The sequence below is a fragment of the Dendrobium catenatum genome, unplaced genomic scaffold (assembly GCF_001605985.2).
Source record: "Dendrobium catenatum unplaced genomic scaffold, ASM160598v2 fragScaff_scaffold_659, whole genome shotgun sequence".
In the NCBI taxonomy this organism is placed as follows: Eukaryota; Viridiplantae; Streptophyta; class Magnoliopsida; order Asparagales; family Orchidaceae; genus Dendrobium; species Dendrobium catenatum.
The window spans coordinates 121,369-135,607 of record NW_021319121.1 but is presented as its reverse complement, the minus strand read 5'-3'; the positions used below and the strand labels follow the sequence as shown (position 1 = coordinate 135,607).

General features: G+C 37.5%; 2 protein-coding genes across 2 annotated transcripts in view; both read right to left on the bottom strand.

Annotated features, from left to right (window-relative positions):
* Positions 1-4,084: 4,084 nt before the first annotated feature.
* On the bottom strand, positions 4,085-4,849 carry LOC110093805. The gene has a single exon (XM_020818802.2). The coding sequence runs from the start codon at positions 4,847-4,849 to the stop codon at positions 4,085-4,087; it is 765 nt and encodes a 254-aa protein (XP_020674461.1).
* Positions 4,850-11,950: 7,101 nt separating this feature from the next.
* Positions 11,951-14,239, bottom strand: part of LOC110093788 (protein REDUCED WALL ACETYLATION 1) — a 37,940-nt gene continuing 35,651 nt past the window's right edge. The window contains exons 14-16 of the mRNA XM_020818780.2: positions 12,838-12,934; positions 12,573-12,731; positions 11,951-12,454 (exon numbers count right to left, since the gene is read on the bottom strand). Of these exons, the coding sequence (XP_020674439.1) occupies positions 12,449-12,454; positions 12,573-12,731; positions 12,838-12,934 (262 nt within the window). The 3' untranslated portion in view covers positions 11,951-12,448. The remainder of the gene's footprint in view (positions 12,455-12,572; positions 12,732-12,837; positions 12,935-14,239) is intronic.

The window sequence follows — 14,239 nt, the reverse complement described above, 5'->3', positions numbered from 1 at the left end:
TTAAATAAGTATATACTTTTCAATACACCAAAAATGCAATCCTTCAAGTGAAAAAAAAAAGAGGGAAGAAAAATTACTTAACCAGAATAGTAGCATGGCAGCACAGAGGTTTGGAGCGTCGTGACTCTCCGCTCTTTGTCTTCGAACCTGGCACAGCGCTACAGCCTACAGTGCCGCTGCTCCGAGTTTTGGAGCACCTTAGAGCTCCACTCTCTGTCTCCAAGTGACCATCATAGCACCATTGCGCTACATTCTACCATGTTGCAGCGCTTCTACAGGAAATTATAACTTTTATGTGCAAGGCCCCGAAACCCAAGAAAAAGAAGCTTTGCCCTCCTATTAGACAACAGTACAACCCGGTTGATTGACACAAACATATTCCACACAAACTATAAAACTATTTCCCTTCATTGATGATATTTCCTAAATTTGTTTATGATAAGTATGTAGTGCATCTTATCTTAAATTCAATGTTTGCATTATTTCTGTAAATTGTATTTATTTTTTAATTCAATTATGTCTTGTAATTTTCTTCTAAGGTTGAATGTTTATACTATCTAAAGGACTGCAATCATAAATGACAGATTTGAGTTCATCGACGACTCCAAATCACGGCGGATTTAAATCTTCAAATGAAGGCTGTTTATAGAATATTAGAGCTAACCAATATTCACTAATTATCTATCTCAAGTATCTAATAACCCTACTCAAATCAATTAACTATTACATTTATTTTACTCCATAATCCTATCAAATAATTTGAGGCCGTTCTTGAGATGGAGAAAATTGATTTATTGATTTTTTTTTTTAGAAAGTTGATTGATTGATGGATGCTGAGAGAGTGAGAGATGAAATAAGATTTTGTGATGATTTTTTTATTGCTTTATGCAATAATTTTTTCGTATAAATATTTTAAATTCAAAAAATTTATGTACTAAAAATATGCATCATAATATATAAAGAAACAATCATTTCGTTTAGGACGACTTTTTACTGTTTCATAAAAAAAATTTTTAGTACAAAAATTAAAAAGAAGCAATAAGAAATTAAAACCGCCTCAAACGATGCCGAAGTCTTTGTTTGTGATCACTTTTTTATTGTTTTCTATGGCAAATTTTTTAACACATAAATTTCTAGAAAACATCAAAAAAGTGACAAAAAATGATTCCAAACCAAGCATGCAGAGATTTAAATTGTAAGTTCTGAGTACTGTAAAGCTGTGTAGACGGAGAGATTATTATGTGCGGAGTCCGAATATAAAAAATTGTTTAGTTTTGTGACTGTGAATAGTAGAATCGCAGTGGCGAACAATAATTGCGCTTTTACTATTCACAGTCACAAAATTGAACCGTTCTTTGTGTCCAGACTCCGAATGTAATAATGTCTCGTGTAGATGCCTGCGATGAAATATTTGATTGATGGGTAAGTTGGGACGTTGATTAATGCTAGTTTTGGAAATCTGAACAAAAAAATTATACTTTTTCTACTATGTGCGTTATGTCATTTTTGTTGGTATTACAGGTTAATCAGTACTACATCAAATGTTCCTTCAACTGTGTCAAATAGATTGTCGTTTTTGCTCCTTCCCATAATTTCTTTTCCACTTAGCTCCTTTTGCTTAATCTTTTATTAATTATGCTCCGCCTATTAAACATTAAGAAAATAATTATTTTTTAGAATGTTAATATGAAAATATAAAATATATGTTAATTAAAATTTACAAATAAAAACTCATGCATAATATCTTTATCTAAATTTTCATATTATATTATTGTATAATCATTATCAACACTAATAAATATATTTTTTCAATAGATATAATTAGATAAATATTTATTGAAATTTCTCTTCAATGATTATACTAATATTTCATTATAATCTTCATAATAAAGAATACCATTTTAATTATTGATATTGTAATTGATATCATAATAAGCTTCACAAATTAGTATGTCAAGAAGTAAATATTTGTTTTCTAATATCCACAATTTTTTTTACCAACTCTTCAATTCCTTTAAATCTCATATCAACAACTAATTTTATGTCGGGAGGCAGATTTGCTCTAATTTTTAGTGGGGTCGTACATTTTTTTTGGGATGATATACAAATTAAATTATTATTATTAGAAAACAATAATAAAATTTTATTAAAATATATTTTTTATATATAAAGAAACATAATTAAATTTTAAGAAAGACACATATAAAAGTTTAAAAACTTCTGAAATTAAATTTGTGATCATCTGAACTCCAATTTCTACAAACTTGTAGTCAAATTAAATGTCTCAAAGAGCCCAAAATCACTTAATCATAACAACATTTTGGCACATAAATACTTGAAAAACGCTCTATGACAGAGGTGATCAATATGGATTGTTTGATGGAGCACTCCAAATCTGCCCTATATCTTCTCCATATTTATCGAGCATTTCACTCTAAAAAATCTTTAAATAGACTCCAATTCTCTACATTAAGAGGGACATTTGACTACAAATTGAAGAGAGATCTGAGACCTCAAAAGCTCAAGCACAATTGCCAGCGAATGCCCGTCGACCGTCACGGGACCACCGCATGATCATGAACCGCTGCCAGACATCCACCCAATCATCAATCGCCATCAGAATTCCACCCAATCTCCGACCGCTGACGGATTATTACCCAGCCATTGATCACTGACGGACATCCGCTCGACTATCGCTGCACTACCATCTAGCTACAGACCGCCTCCAAACTTCAGCACGATCACAAACTAGCACCAGACTTCCGCTCGACCATCTTCAGATCACTACCCTGCCACCGAAAACCACCGGACTTCCACCCGGTCATCGACTACCCACCACTGTCAAACTTCTGCTCAGCCATGATCGAACTGCCACTCGGCCGTTGAATACTTTCAGATTTCCAATCAATCATTGACCGCTGCTGAACTTCCACCCGACCATTACCAGACCACAATTGGACTACCTCATGTCCGCCGACCACCACCGAATTTCCACCTAGCTGCTAACCGTCGCCATACTTTCTCTCGACAATCTCCGGACCGTCGCCGGGCTGCCGACATCTGCCACTTGTCGACTACAATCACTCAGACCACCGTGGTCCGCTCACTATAGTCCCTTCGATGATAGTGTCTCTCTGGCTACGGTCCCTCTGACCACGATCGCCCGTCGACTACAGGGACTCCTTCCTCCGCCGCTCGCCGACTGTGGTCTATGGTCCGTTCGACCACCGTTACTCGTAGACTATGGTCCCTCCAACTACCGTCACCCACCCACTACAATCCCTCTGACCACTGTCGCCCGCCTACTACGGTCCCTCTGACCACCATCACTCTCCAACTACGATCCATCCGATTTCTATATCCCAAATACAGCTCTACCAACCAAATAAACATACAACATTCTCTTGAGAATGGCTTCATTATCAATGGATTCTTCCAACTCCACTATGTAATGTATTATATATGATACATTAAGTCAATGTCTTCCCCCCGCGGAAGGGCACCATTTGTAATTGACTACAAACACTAGTAAAATCATTTTAACATAGCCATGCTCCGTGATTTTTCCCCTTTTTAGAACTTTTCAATTTTCATATAAAAATCATGATGTCTCTTATGTCTCTTACTCCCATTCTCTTTAAATGTTTCTATGTTGGATCTTCGTACAAAATTATAATGTTAAAATTCATCTCTCTACCCCGCAAATGTTCCAGTCCGCAACAAATATAAAAATAAAGATGAGAAATAATATACACAGCATATTCTTTTTTTTTTTTGATGTTATAAATAAAATTTTATTTTTTTAGATGCCCTTAGCTGGAACGAAGGACATAACGGTAAATTTCTAACAGGTTTCATTGAATTTATAAAAGCTTAGGATTAGGTGAATGTTTATGATTAGCTTAGCTGATTAAAATTACGCTTAAGCACCACTAACAGAGACATTCCTATATAAAAAACCGAGCTCAACCAACTTTAAACATATGTGGGCCCACCCGAAAATGATTACCATTAAAAACATGATTAAGGGATACTAATTTAATACAAATTAGATAATGCATACAATTAAACAAAAATTAAACAATTAATCAGAAGCCGCCCAACTTCGTCCTCCTCCCATTTCGCCGGCCCCACCTCGCCGCCGGCGAAACTCCGCGCACGCTCTCGTGGCCGGAAAACCCAACGCATCATCCACCATCTCTTCACTCCACCTGTCCCTCATTCCCTTATTCAGCCTCGCAACAAACCCCGGCATCTGCCTTTCACAATACTCCACAAACCCCGCCTCCCCCAAACACTTTCCCTCCTCTCTCCCAGTCTCCCTCAATACCAACGAATCTCCAGCAACCGCCGCGCTCAAATAATTTCCCAACGCCTCAATCATCTCACTCGGCGCCTCGCCTCCGCCGTCCCATAGCAGAACCCGCGCCACCCCTTTCGTCACCGCGGCGGCCAGCGCCTCCGCGGCGATATCAGCGCTGAGGAAAATGGTGAAGCTTTCGGCAGTGGAATCGAAGGAAACAGAGGAGATGTTGCAGGGGGATAACTGGAGCGAGATTTGGCGGACGGGTTTGCGTGGGTACAGAAGGGGGTTGGGGAAGAGGATGGAGTCGATGAGTGAGGCGGCTCGAAAGATGGCGGCGGACGCGCGGCCATTGGAGGCGAAGAGGAGGTCGAAGCGGCGAGAGGGAGAGTTGGTGGGGACCGAGATGGAGAAGGGGAGATTGGAGGATTGGTGGTTGGCCCAGAGGGAGGTGGCGGCGAGGACGAGAAAGAAGGTGAGGCGGGCGATGATGGTGGAAGTGGAAGGTGAGGGTGCAGGGGCTATTGGTAAAAGGGGAGTGTTCATGTTTGAAGGCTTTGTTAATTGCGGAGCTTAGCGCAATAAGAACTACAAATTAAAGGTTTGTGGTGGATATATTGGAATATATATGTATCTCTATTTGCTATATATTTAATAATTGAAATATTTAAATTGCTCATATTTTAGGACAAAATTCAAAAAATGAATTCCCATGAAATGCCTATATTAATTATAGAAATTTACAAATATAAATATTAAATTACAATTCAGTGGTTATAAAGATTTTTTATGAAAATTTGTTAAAGAAATAATTCAATATGGTTATATATGAAAATAAGTTATTTGCATAAAAATTACTTGAATTTTTTTTCTATAAATTATATAAGACAAATCTTTATAAATTACAAGATTATGCTTGATACATCATCATAAAATTATCTTGATCGGGCACGAATCTCGAGGCAAAAAGCTAGTTGGAAACTTCCAAAATTTGATCTAGGATCATTTGAACTCCGATTTCAGCAAACTTATACTCGAACTGATCGTCTCGAAAATACAAACCCAACGACAACAAATTCAACTCAATCCGAGCCCAAATCGAGCAACAAAAGCACTATTGGAAAGTTCATACCACGATTTGAGTTACCAAACAGTCTTTGGTTTTCACGAACTTATAGTCGAATCGAGGGGTTCGACGAGACGAATCCAACGAGCCCAAGATCGCCGAATTCCGACATCACTAAGGCCTTCAAATGTCCAACGAACAGCGCACGATCAAAGGGTTCAATATCAATCGTCCATTCGACCACTCCCTATTTGCCCCTGATCTCCCGCCTATTTACAAGCCAAGCCACTCCAGAAAAACTATAAATAGAGCTCTCATTCTCCATAACGGGGGGAGCAAGAAGAAGAAAGGAAGAAGAAGAAAAGAAGGGGAAGGAGAATCAGCTCCTCGACCACCGCCGGAGTTCTTCCCGCCGCCCGAACACGCCAAGATTCTACCAGATATTCGGGAGAATGCCAGAATTCTGCCTAACTTCCACGGGATGCTGAAATTCTTCTCAATTAACGACAGAGTACCCCCCTGACGCCGAAACTCCACCAAAGTGATGCCAGAGTTCTCCTCGTCCACCAACAGACGTCGAACTTCTACCCGACACCGGACCTTCACTCTTCGCCAAGTTTCTACCCGAGGCCGGACTTCTACTGGTTATCGGATATTCGCTGGACGTATATCTGAAGATGGAGTTCTTTCCATTATTGGACTTCCACCTAACGTCGTCCTTCTGACCTTCATCGTCAGACACAGTCATTCCAACCTCTGTCGACTACGATTCTCCTGACTTATGTCGCCCACCGACTACAGTATTTCCGACCTCCATCGCCCGCCGACCACGGTCCTTCTGACTTACGTCGCCCACCGACTACAGTCCATTCTGACCTCCATCACCAGACTATGGTCCTCCCGACCAAACGAACATGTCAAAAGTGATTCTTTGTATTCACATCATGTAATGTACTCTATAAAATGGACATCAAGCTAAGGCCTTCTCTCAAGGAAGGGCCTCATTTGTAATCGACTACAATACTAGTGGATTCATTCAAATTGGGCTAGGCCCCGTGGTTTTTTCCCCCTTTTCAGGGGTTTTCCACGTAAAAATCATGGTGTCTTCTATGAATGCTACACACTCACTTATCTGATTGCGTGCCGGATTTTCGTACAACGCTAAGACGTTAAATATGATATTTCTCTACCTCCATGAATACTCATGGACGCAACAATGCTCAAAAGACAATATTACTTTTATTAGAAGATAATATTCAACTTATTATTATTTTTTATAATTCTAAATTAAATCATCTTATTATTTATGAATAGTTATTATGTAGATTGCGCCTTAGATTATTTTTTTAAGAACCACGTGATTTATTTTCTGATTTATGGAATTTTCATAAATCATCTAAATAGGATACTGAGAAACTGGGCCCAAGATTTGAATACAAGGCAAATGCCTTCATTTGACATAGATATGATACTAAATATTTATTTTTTTAATGAAATGCATTTTCTCATATAAAAACTCGTACACAAATTTATTTAAATTCTCATAAAATATTAACAAAATGAATATCTGAATAAAGTTCGCGTGCAAAAAAAACAGCAAACAGGCAAATTAATATAGAATCTTTAGCAGGATATAAGCTTATTAATTTATAGACTTAGGCTTCGGTTGGGACGGCTTCTTACTACTTCATAAAGTGGTTTTCTATTACAAAAATTTTATTTTTTGTACAAGAAAGCTGCTTTAAGAAGAAAAAAGAAAACCGTCCCAAACGAGATCTTAATCATTGTTTGGAACCATTTTCTTTTTGCTTCTTAAAGCAGCTTTTTAGTTAAAACATTTTAAAAGCTGCTTTAAGAAGCAGAAAGATAGTTGTCCCAACAAAATCTTAGACATGACTTTCTTAATGTTTCTTAAAGTTTTTAATTTTTAAAAAATTAATTTAAGAAACAATAAAAAATTGTGGCAAAGCAAATATAACTTATAAAAAACAAAGCTCAGATATTGCCAAAAAGAGGTTACAGCAAGTAAAATTACATGTAAAGGGTAATTAGCTTCATGAGCTTTATAAAAAACATAGTTCACTCAAAAATGAATCTAAAAAGACTTCAAAAACAAAGCTAAAGAACAATAGATCGACCAAAAGGAACCAGATCCGCATGAAGGCCAGAAGAAACAAAAGAATTTCTGTTGACTCTGCAAAATTCATAAATCACCCCTCCTCCCTATAAAAATAAAACATATAACATGTAGTAAATAGTAAGAAACTGACTGCGTCCATCCCCTGCCTCGAAAAAATATTACGTGCGGTGTCCGGACATGTCCGGAGGTAGGGGTGTCAATTTCGGGTCACGGGTCGGGTTCGGGTCGAACCCGGAACTGACCCGGGTTCAAACGGGGGTCAATTTCTTGAACCCGAACCCGACCCGTTTTGAAATTGGGTCGGGTTCAACTCGGATTTTCCGGGTCGTGTTTTCATGTCGTGACAAATATTGACACCCATATCCGGAGGTCAATCCAGATATGCCACATCATCCAATGCACAATGCATTAGGCGACGTAGCGCATCCGGATTAGCCTCTGGACGTGTTTGGACACCACACAGAATAATCTCTCCCCTGCTTGAGGTAGGAAATAGGAATCGAGTTCAGTAAAAAAAAAAATATAAAACGACAGCCAGGGCCCCAACTGGCGTCTTAACTCCGCAGCTGGATCTAATTTTACCTGTACACTTCTGAGAAGAATTTCCTATAAGAATCCTATTTCTTTCCTCACACAAGCGCAGCTTGCTCCAAGAATAAATTAGATAAGAAAATGGGTGCAAGCTAGTCGAGTCTAGCTCGAGTCCTAACGAGCTCAAGCTTGCCTCGCCAACTGTTTAAGTGGCTCAAACTCGAGCTCCAACTCGACTCGATTTTTATATTTTCGGCTTGAGCTTGGCTCGTAAGCTCGAGTTCGAGTAAGAGGCTCGAACTCGGCTTGTTTATAGGCTCGATAACTCGATATGAAGTGCAATTTTTTGTAATGATCTTGGGATAAAGCAAATGATGTTGCTAATCTTAACAAAGTTTAGGAAAATAAAGTTAGTAACATTTTTGCATGTTACACACTATAGAAATTTTAAGTAAATAAAAAATAAACATTAAAATTATTGATGTGACATAAATCCCAAACAATTAACAGTAATATAATCTCATATGTAAACTCTGCACAGGAACATGAACTAGTAACTTCAAGCTCAATGGTGCTAAGAAATGCAAAGGAAGAAATAAGAATTATTTTCGAACTCCTGGAGCTTCGACGTCCAAAAATAGGTGGCAACTGATATATCCTCAAAAAAAAAAAATATTTTGACCGGACACGAATCTCAAGGCAAAATTGAGCCGGAAACTTCAAAAATTAAATCCGGAATCACCTGAACTTCGATTTCAGCAAACTTACAGTCAAACTGAGCGTCTCAAAAATACGAACTCAACGACACCAAATTCGACTCAATTCGAGCCCAAATGAGTCCAAATCAAGCACCCAAAGTGTTGTTGGAAAGTTCAAATCCTAATTTGAGTTACCAAACGGTTTTTAAATATGACGTTCTTATAGTCGAATCGAGCGGCTCAACGAGACAAATCCAACGAGCCCAAGATCCCCAAATTCCGACATCATTAAAACCTTCAAAAGTCTGACGAATGGTACACGATCAAGGGACTCAAAATCGGCCGTCCATCCAACCACTCCCTATTTACCCCCGATCTCTCACCTATTTACAAACCATACCACTCCAAAATATCTATAAATAGACCACTCATTTCTCATGAGAGGGGATTCAAGCAAGAAGAAGAGAAGGATAGGAGGGAAGAACTCCTCCTCGACCACTGCCAGAGTTCTGCCCGACGCCAGAATCCTGCCGGACTTCCGAGCGACGCCGGAGTTCTATCCGACGCTCAAGTGACTCTAGAGTTCTGTCCGACGCCGAAATTCTGCCCAACTTCTAAATGACGCCAGAATTCTACCCGACCTCCGAAGGACGCCAAAATTCCACCCGATCTCCAAGTGACGCCAAAACTCTGCTCGACGTGGTAACTGATTTTCAATCCTGAAGAGATTCATTGTAATATGATCGTCCCAAATTTTAAGGACGAGTCAGCCTCTTGTATTTCAAGCAAACACTAGTAAAACTCTTTCAATCGGGCGTGGCCCTGTGGTTTTTCCCCTTTCAGGGTTTTTTACGTAAAAATCTTGTTGTTGTTATTTCTCCTTTATTTGTGTGCTAGATATCTGTACAACACTGAGACGGAAGTTTTTAACTCTATCGTCGCGTATATTCTAATCCGCACCAAGAGTAATGCACCATTTCTTTGAAGAGTTTTGAAAACCAACAATGTAGAAGGTAATATTAATTCCTTAAACAAAATGTAATATTCTGTTGAATATGAGATTATAAAATAAAGTACCTGATTATGAAAACTTTCTTAGAAAAGGAAGAGGGAATGAATATTATGTTAGATATTGGTTCAGTTTTAGTCTTTTTCCAAGATTCTTTTGGGTAGAATGATATAATTTTTATCTAGATATACACGAACTAAGCTAATTTCTAATGATATAAATTTTATTTAAAATTCAAGCTGTTTTTTTTTATCATTTTAGTTCATATAATTTATGATTTTTTCTTGATTTTAATACTCAAAATTACTTTTTGATGAGAAATGAAAAGTGCAAATATAATAAATTATATTGGTAAAAGTTATCGAGACAAGAATTTGTAATTTTTTATTTAAGTTAAAAAATTCTTATTTGAATAGCTATTTATTTTTGTAAGCTAAGTATTAATTATGAAATCATATAATTATGTAATTTATTTGTTATATTAACAACACAAAATAAAAGACCAGAACACCTTATCAGTTAGAAAACTCATAACTCCAGCAGATAATTCCTAGCTTCCGAAGCTGCTCCTTCCTCTTTTATTTGGTCCGGTGTAAGGATGCAGAGGAACATCCGGTTGTAGGCAAAATCCCGCCTATACCGAGGTGTACCGAGTTTTTTTGGAAAAACTCGGTACATCTCGATATAGGCAGGATTTCGCCTACGACCAGATGTTTCTCTAATAACTGTTCCTGTTACTCGGAACTCAAGATGGATTTGCACTTACCCTTTTCTTGTCCACAAAGTTGGGAGAGAGAATTTACGATTGGAGACCGATCAGTCGTTCCGAGAAAAAGATGAGCGGGGCAGCAAAAAGAGGAAAAAGCAAGGAGAAGGAATTAGACGCACTAGGATAGCTGAGCGGACTTTTACCTAAGTTCTGCCGTTTTTCACATTAGAGTCCATGGTATGTTCATAGCCCACGGCCCATAACCCCCAGCCCACAAACCTAACATTTATATATGTTATTGATTTTTACGTTTTTTATTTAGGAAAAAGCAAGGAGAAGGAATTAGACGCACTAGGATAGCTGAGCGGACTTTTACCTAAGTTCTGCCGTTTTTCACATTAGAGTCCATGGTATGTTCATAGCCCACGGCCCATAACCCCCAGCCCACAAACCTAACATTTATATATGTTATGGATTTTTACTTTTTTATTTATTTAATTATTTATTTATATATTATTCTAAATTTTAAATCACATTAACATATATGTGCATTTCACTTAGAGTTTGTTTGGTTGGCTGAAAAAAGAATACATTGTAAAAATAATACTTTTAAATTATTTGGATGAATATAAAACAAATGCAAGTGAATGATTTTTTTTTATTTGGTTGATTAGAAAGAATAAATAGTAAAGTCCTAAATTGTGACGATCAGCAGCAACTGGCGAGTGCTGTGGTCGTGTTGACCGAGGCATGCGGGTGGTAGGGTCGAGGCAACGGGGCAATCGTGGTGGCAGCGAGCTACCGCCACGATGATTGGCAGCTGCGATAATGACAATCAAGCAAGCTTGTGGTATAAACGATTTTCACTCAAAATATGAGAAGTTTGATTTACACTCAAAATAAATTATTTCACTTTATATTACATTTACTATCATTTTGTTTTTCAACCAAACTTCATGATATTCAACTCTCAATCTCCCTTTTCCCTTCCCTTCCCATCCCAGTGCACTCTTAACATTCATAACATCATTGCTACTCAGGGAACTCTTAATATTCACAACATCATTGCATTTAGACCTCATTTGGGACATCTATCTTACTATTTTCTAAAGCAAATTTCAAATAAAAAAAATTGCTTTAAAAAGAAGTAAGAAAGCTGCCCCAAATGAAACCAGATAACTTTCTTATTACTTTTTAAAGTAACTTTTCAATATAAAATTTCTAGAACAAAAAATTTTTATATCTAAAAATTACTTTAGAAAGTGGTAAGAAAACCAATCACAAATAAAACCTTAACCTTTAATGCTGATGATAACACTTGAGTACCATTGCTGCCTTCATGTTTTTCTTCCATACATTTTTGGGCTACTCCTGCTGGATCACATCCCCTTATTCTGCAGGTTTTACTTCAGCTCATTTTTCTATGTTATACAATGATCTGGCTTAAAAAGTTCAACCCAGAAATAAAAAAACTGAATTGCAAAAAATGTACAGTAACATAAAAAAATGATGATTCTTATAGGAATCTCAGAAAACAACTGTGCATCAAATTTATCCATAGTCGTTCACGACTACAATAATCATTTCAAAATAAGGAAAGCAGGTTTGTTCAAGAACACTGGATGCTCGCAAACTTTACAGAAACCAACAAATATATCAACTAAACAGCCACAACCAAATGAATACAATAGATTTGATTTCTGTTTCAGAAACAGGAGGTACTGACCATTAGCATCACCATGCATTCGCATTTGGAAATATGGGTATATGACCATCAAGAAATAATTTACGCCTAAAATTTGAAGCCCATTTTAAGCCTAACTTGAACCAATATTCCAACCATTAATCTGCGTTTGAGCTTCAATCACTTCATTTATGTGCTAAGTTCCTTGCGAATACAGACAAATAATTCATCTACCAAATTATTCATCGTCAATTTTCAATCGGCATCACAAAAAATGAAAGCTTCATCAAAGTATGACAACCTTGATGTCATGCCTGTGAATTTAAGTCAAACAAGAATGAATTTGCGATTAGCTACAGCATGTAAGAACAAAAAGAGAGAATATGTAATTAGAAAGAATGAAAAAAATGGAAAATTAATCTCAAAACATACCGCAGGTATTGGTATCTGCAGGAGAATGAATGAGATGGAATACAAACAGATGAAGATGGCAGCTCCAGTAAGAAAATTTTGCAGAAGGCGCTTGTTGTCCTTCGTGGGTAAGAAAGCAGTCTTTAGTGTGTTTGTAAGCTCAAAGATCCTATAGGATATCTGCAGTTTGATCCCTCATAGTTGATCATATTTATGCATTCATTAAGAGGTAAATGGACTGATAAATAGAATAAATGTTTTAGTAACAAATGGTTAGATTACTCACAAATAGATAGATTATGGTAGTTAACATGAAATTGAGCAGTGGATAATTTGGAATAATAGAAAGAAGCCACTTGGGTTGCCCATTTGGTCTGCCTGACCTGCAAGTTAAAAAATAATATTATGGGTCTGCTTGTTCATCAGTGGAAACAAAGACATGGCATCAAGGAACTATTGAAGGTATAATACTTGCAGTTGGCTGACTACAATTCAGCTTTATGTACACATTCTACCTACATGAACATGGATGGATGAGTGTTATTAGCAGATAGCTATCGAGTCAACTAAGCCAACCAAATCAAATTCAAAAGCATTGAATTACGCATAAGCATAAACTTGAATTGAATAAGAATCTAGTTGGCCTTCAAGTCCAATACGCTCATCTAACAAACCTGCAATTTTGGATCAAATTGAATTCCCAAGGTGTCAACTTAGGCTTCATTTGGGACAGTTTTTTTATTGCTTCTTAAAGTAGTTTTTTAGTACAAAAATTAAAACTGCTTTAATAAACAGTAAAAAAACTGTCGCAAACGAAATCTTAATTGCTTCATCCATCTTAAATCGAAGTCTCGGCAAATTGTAGAATACCCCTCATGAAAACTTACAACGGCACAATCCAAAGCCTACGAAGCGGTTAAACGGCAGCAATAAATTGTAAGTTTCAACATTAACAACTATTATAAACAATTCATAAACAAATAGATTAGAATAACTTTATTGTTGAGATAAAACTCCAACAAACCGTTTACCACACCCCAGCACACCATCAAGCATTTTGATGATCTTAAGGCAACTAGGCCATTGATTTGGTGATCATATCATGAAAGTAAATAGCCCACCTGACAACAACAACAACATCAAGCCTTTATCCCACTACGTGGGGTCGGCTACATATATAGCCCACCTGACAATCTACTTTCATTGAATATCTCAAAAAAAGTTGTTTGAGCTGAGGATACTGTCAAACAAGCGTCTTTGACACTGACAACTAGGAGAATCACATCTATTTCAATTGGATGCAAAAAATTACGATTGGGCACTACTCGTCTCAACTCTCAAACTGTTAGACCGGTCCAGCCGGTCCAGGCGGGACCGGTTCACGGGCCAAAGATCGCGAAACAGGCGGAAGCCGCACGCACGCACGCCGCCGATTCAGCCGCACGCCCGAATAGGAAGGTTTTTGAATGGATTTTAGGAGGGAAATTGATTGTAGGGATTGTTTAGGGAATTCCTTTTGATTTGTATGCATTAAATAGATGTTTTTTCTAGGGTTTGAGTATCTTGAATTTGGCTGAAATTTGAGATCTCGTAGATTTAGGTTTTCTTTGGGCTCTAGCGGCGTCTAGAGATTTGGGAGAGATCGATCCTCATCCTCCTCTCGAATTGAGGATCAATTGTATCTTGCT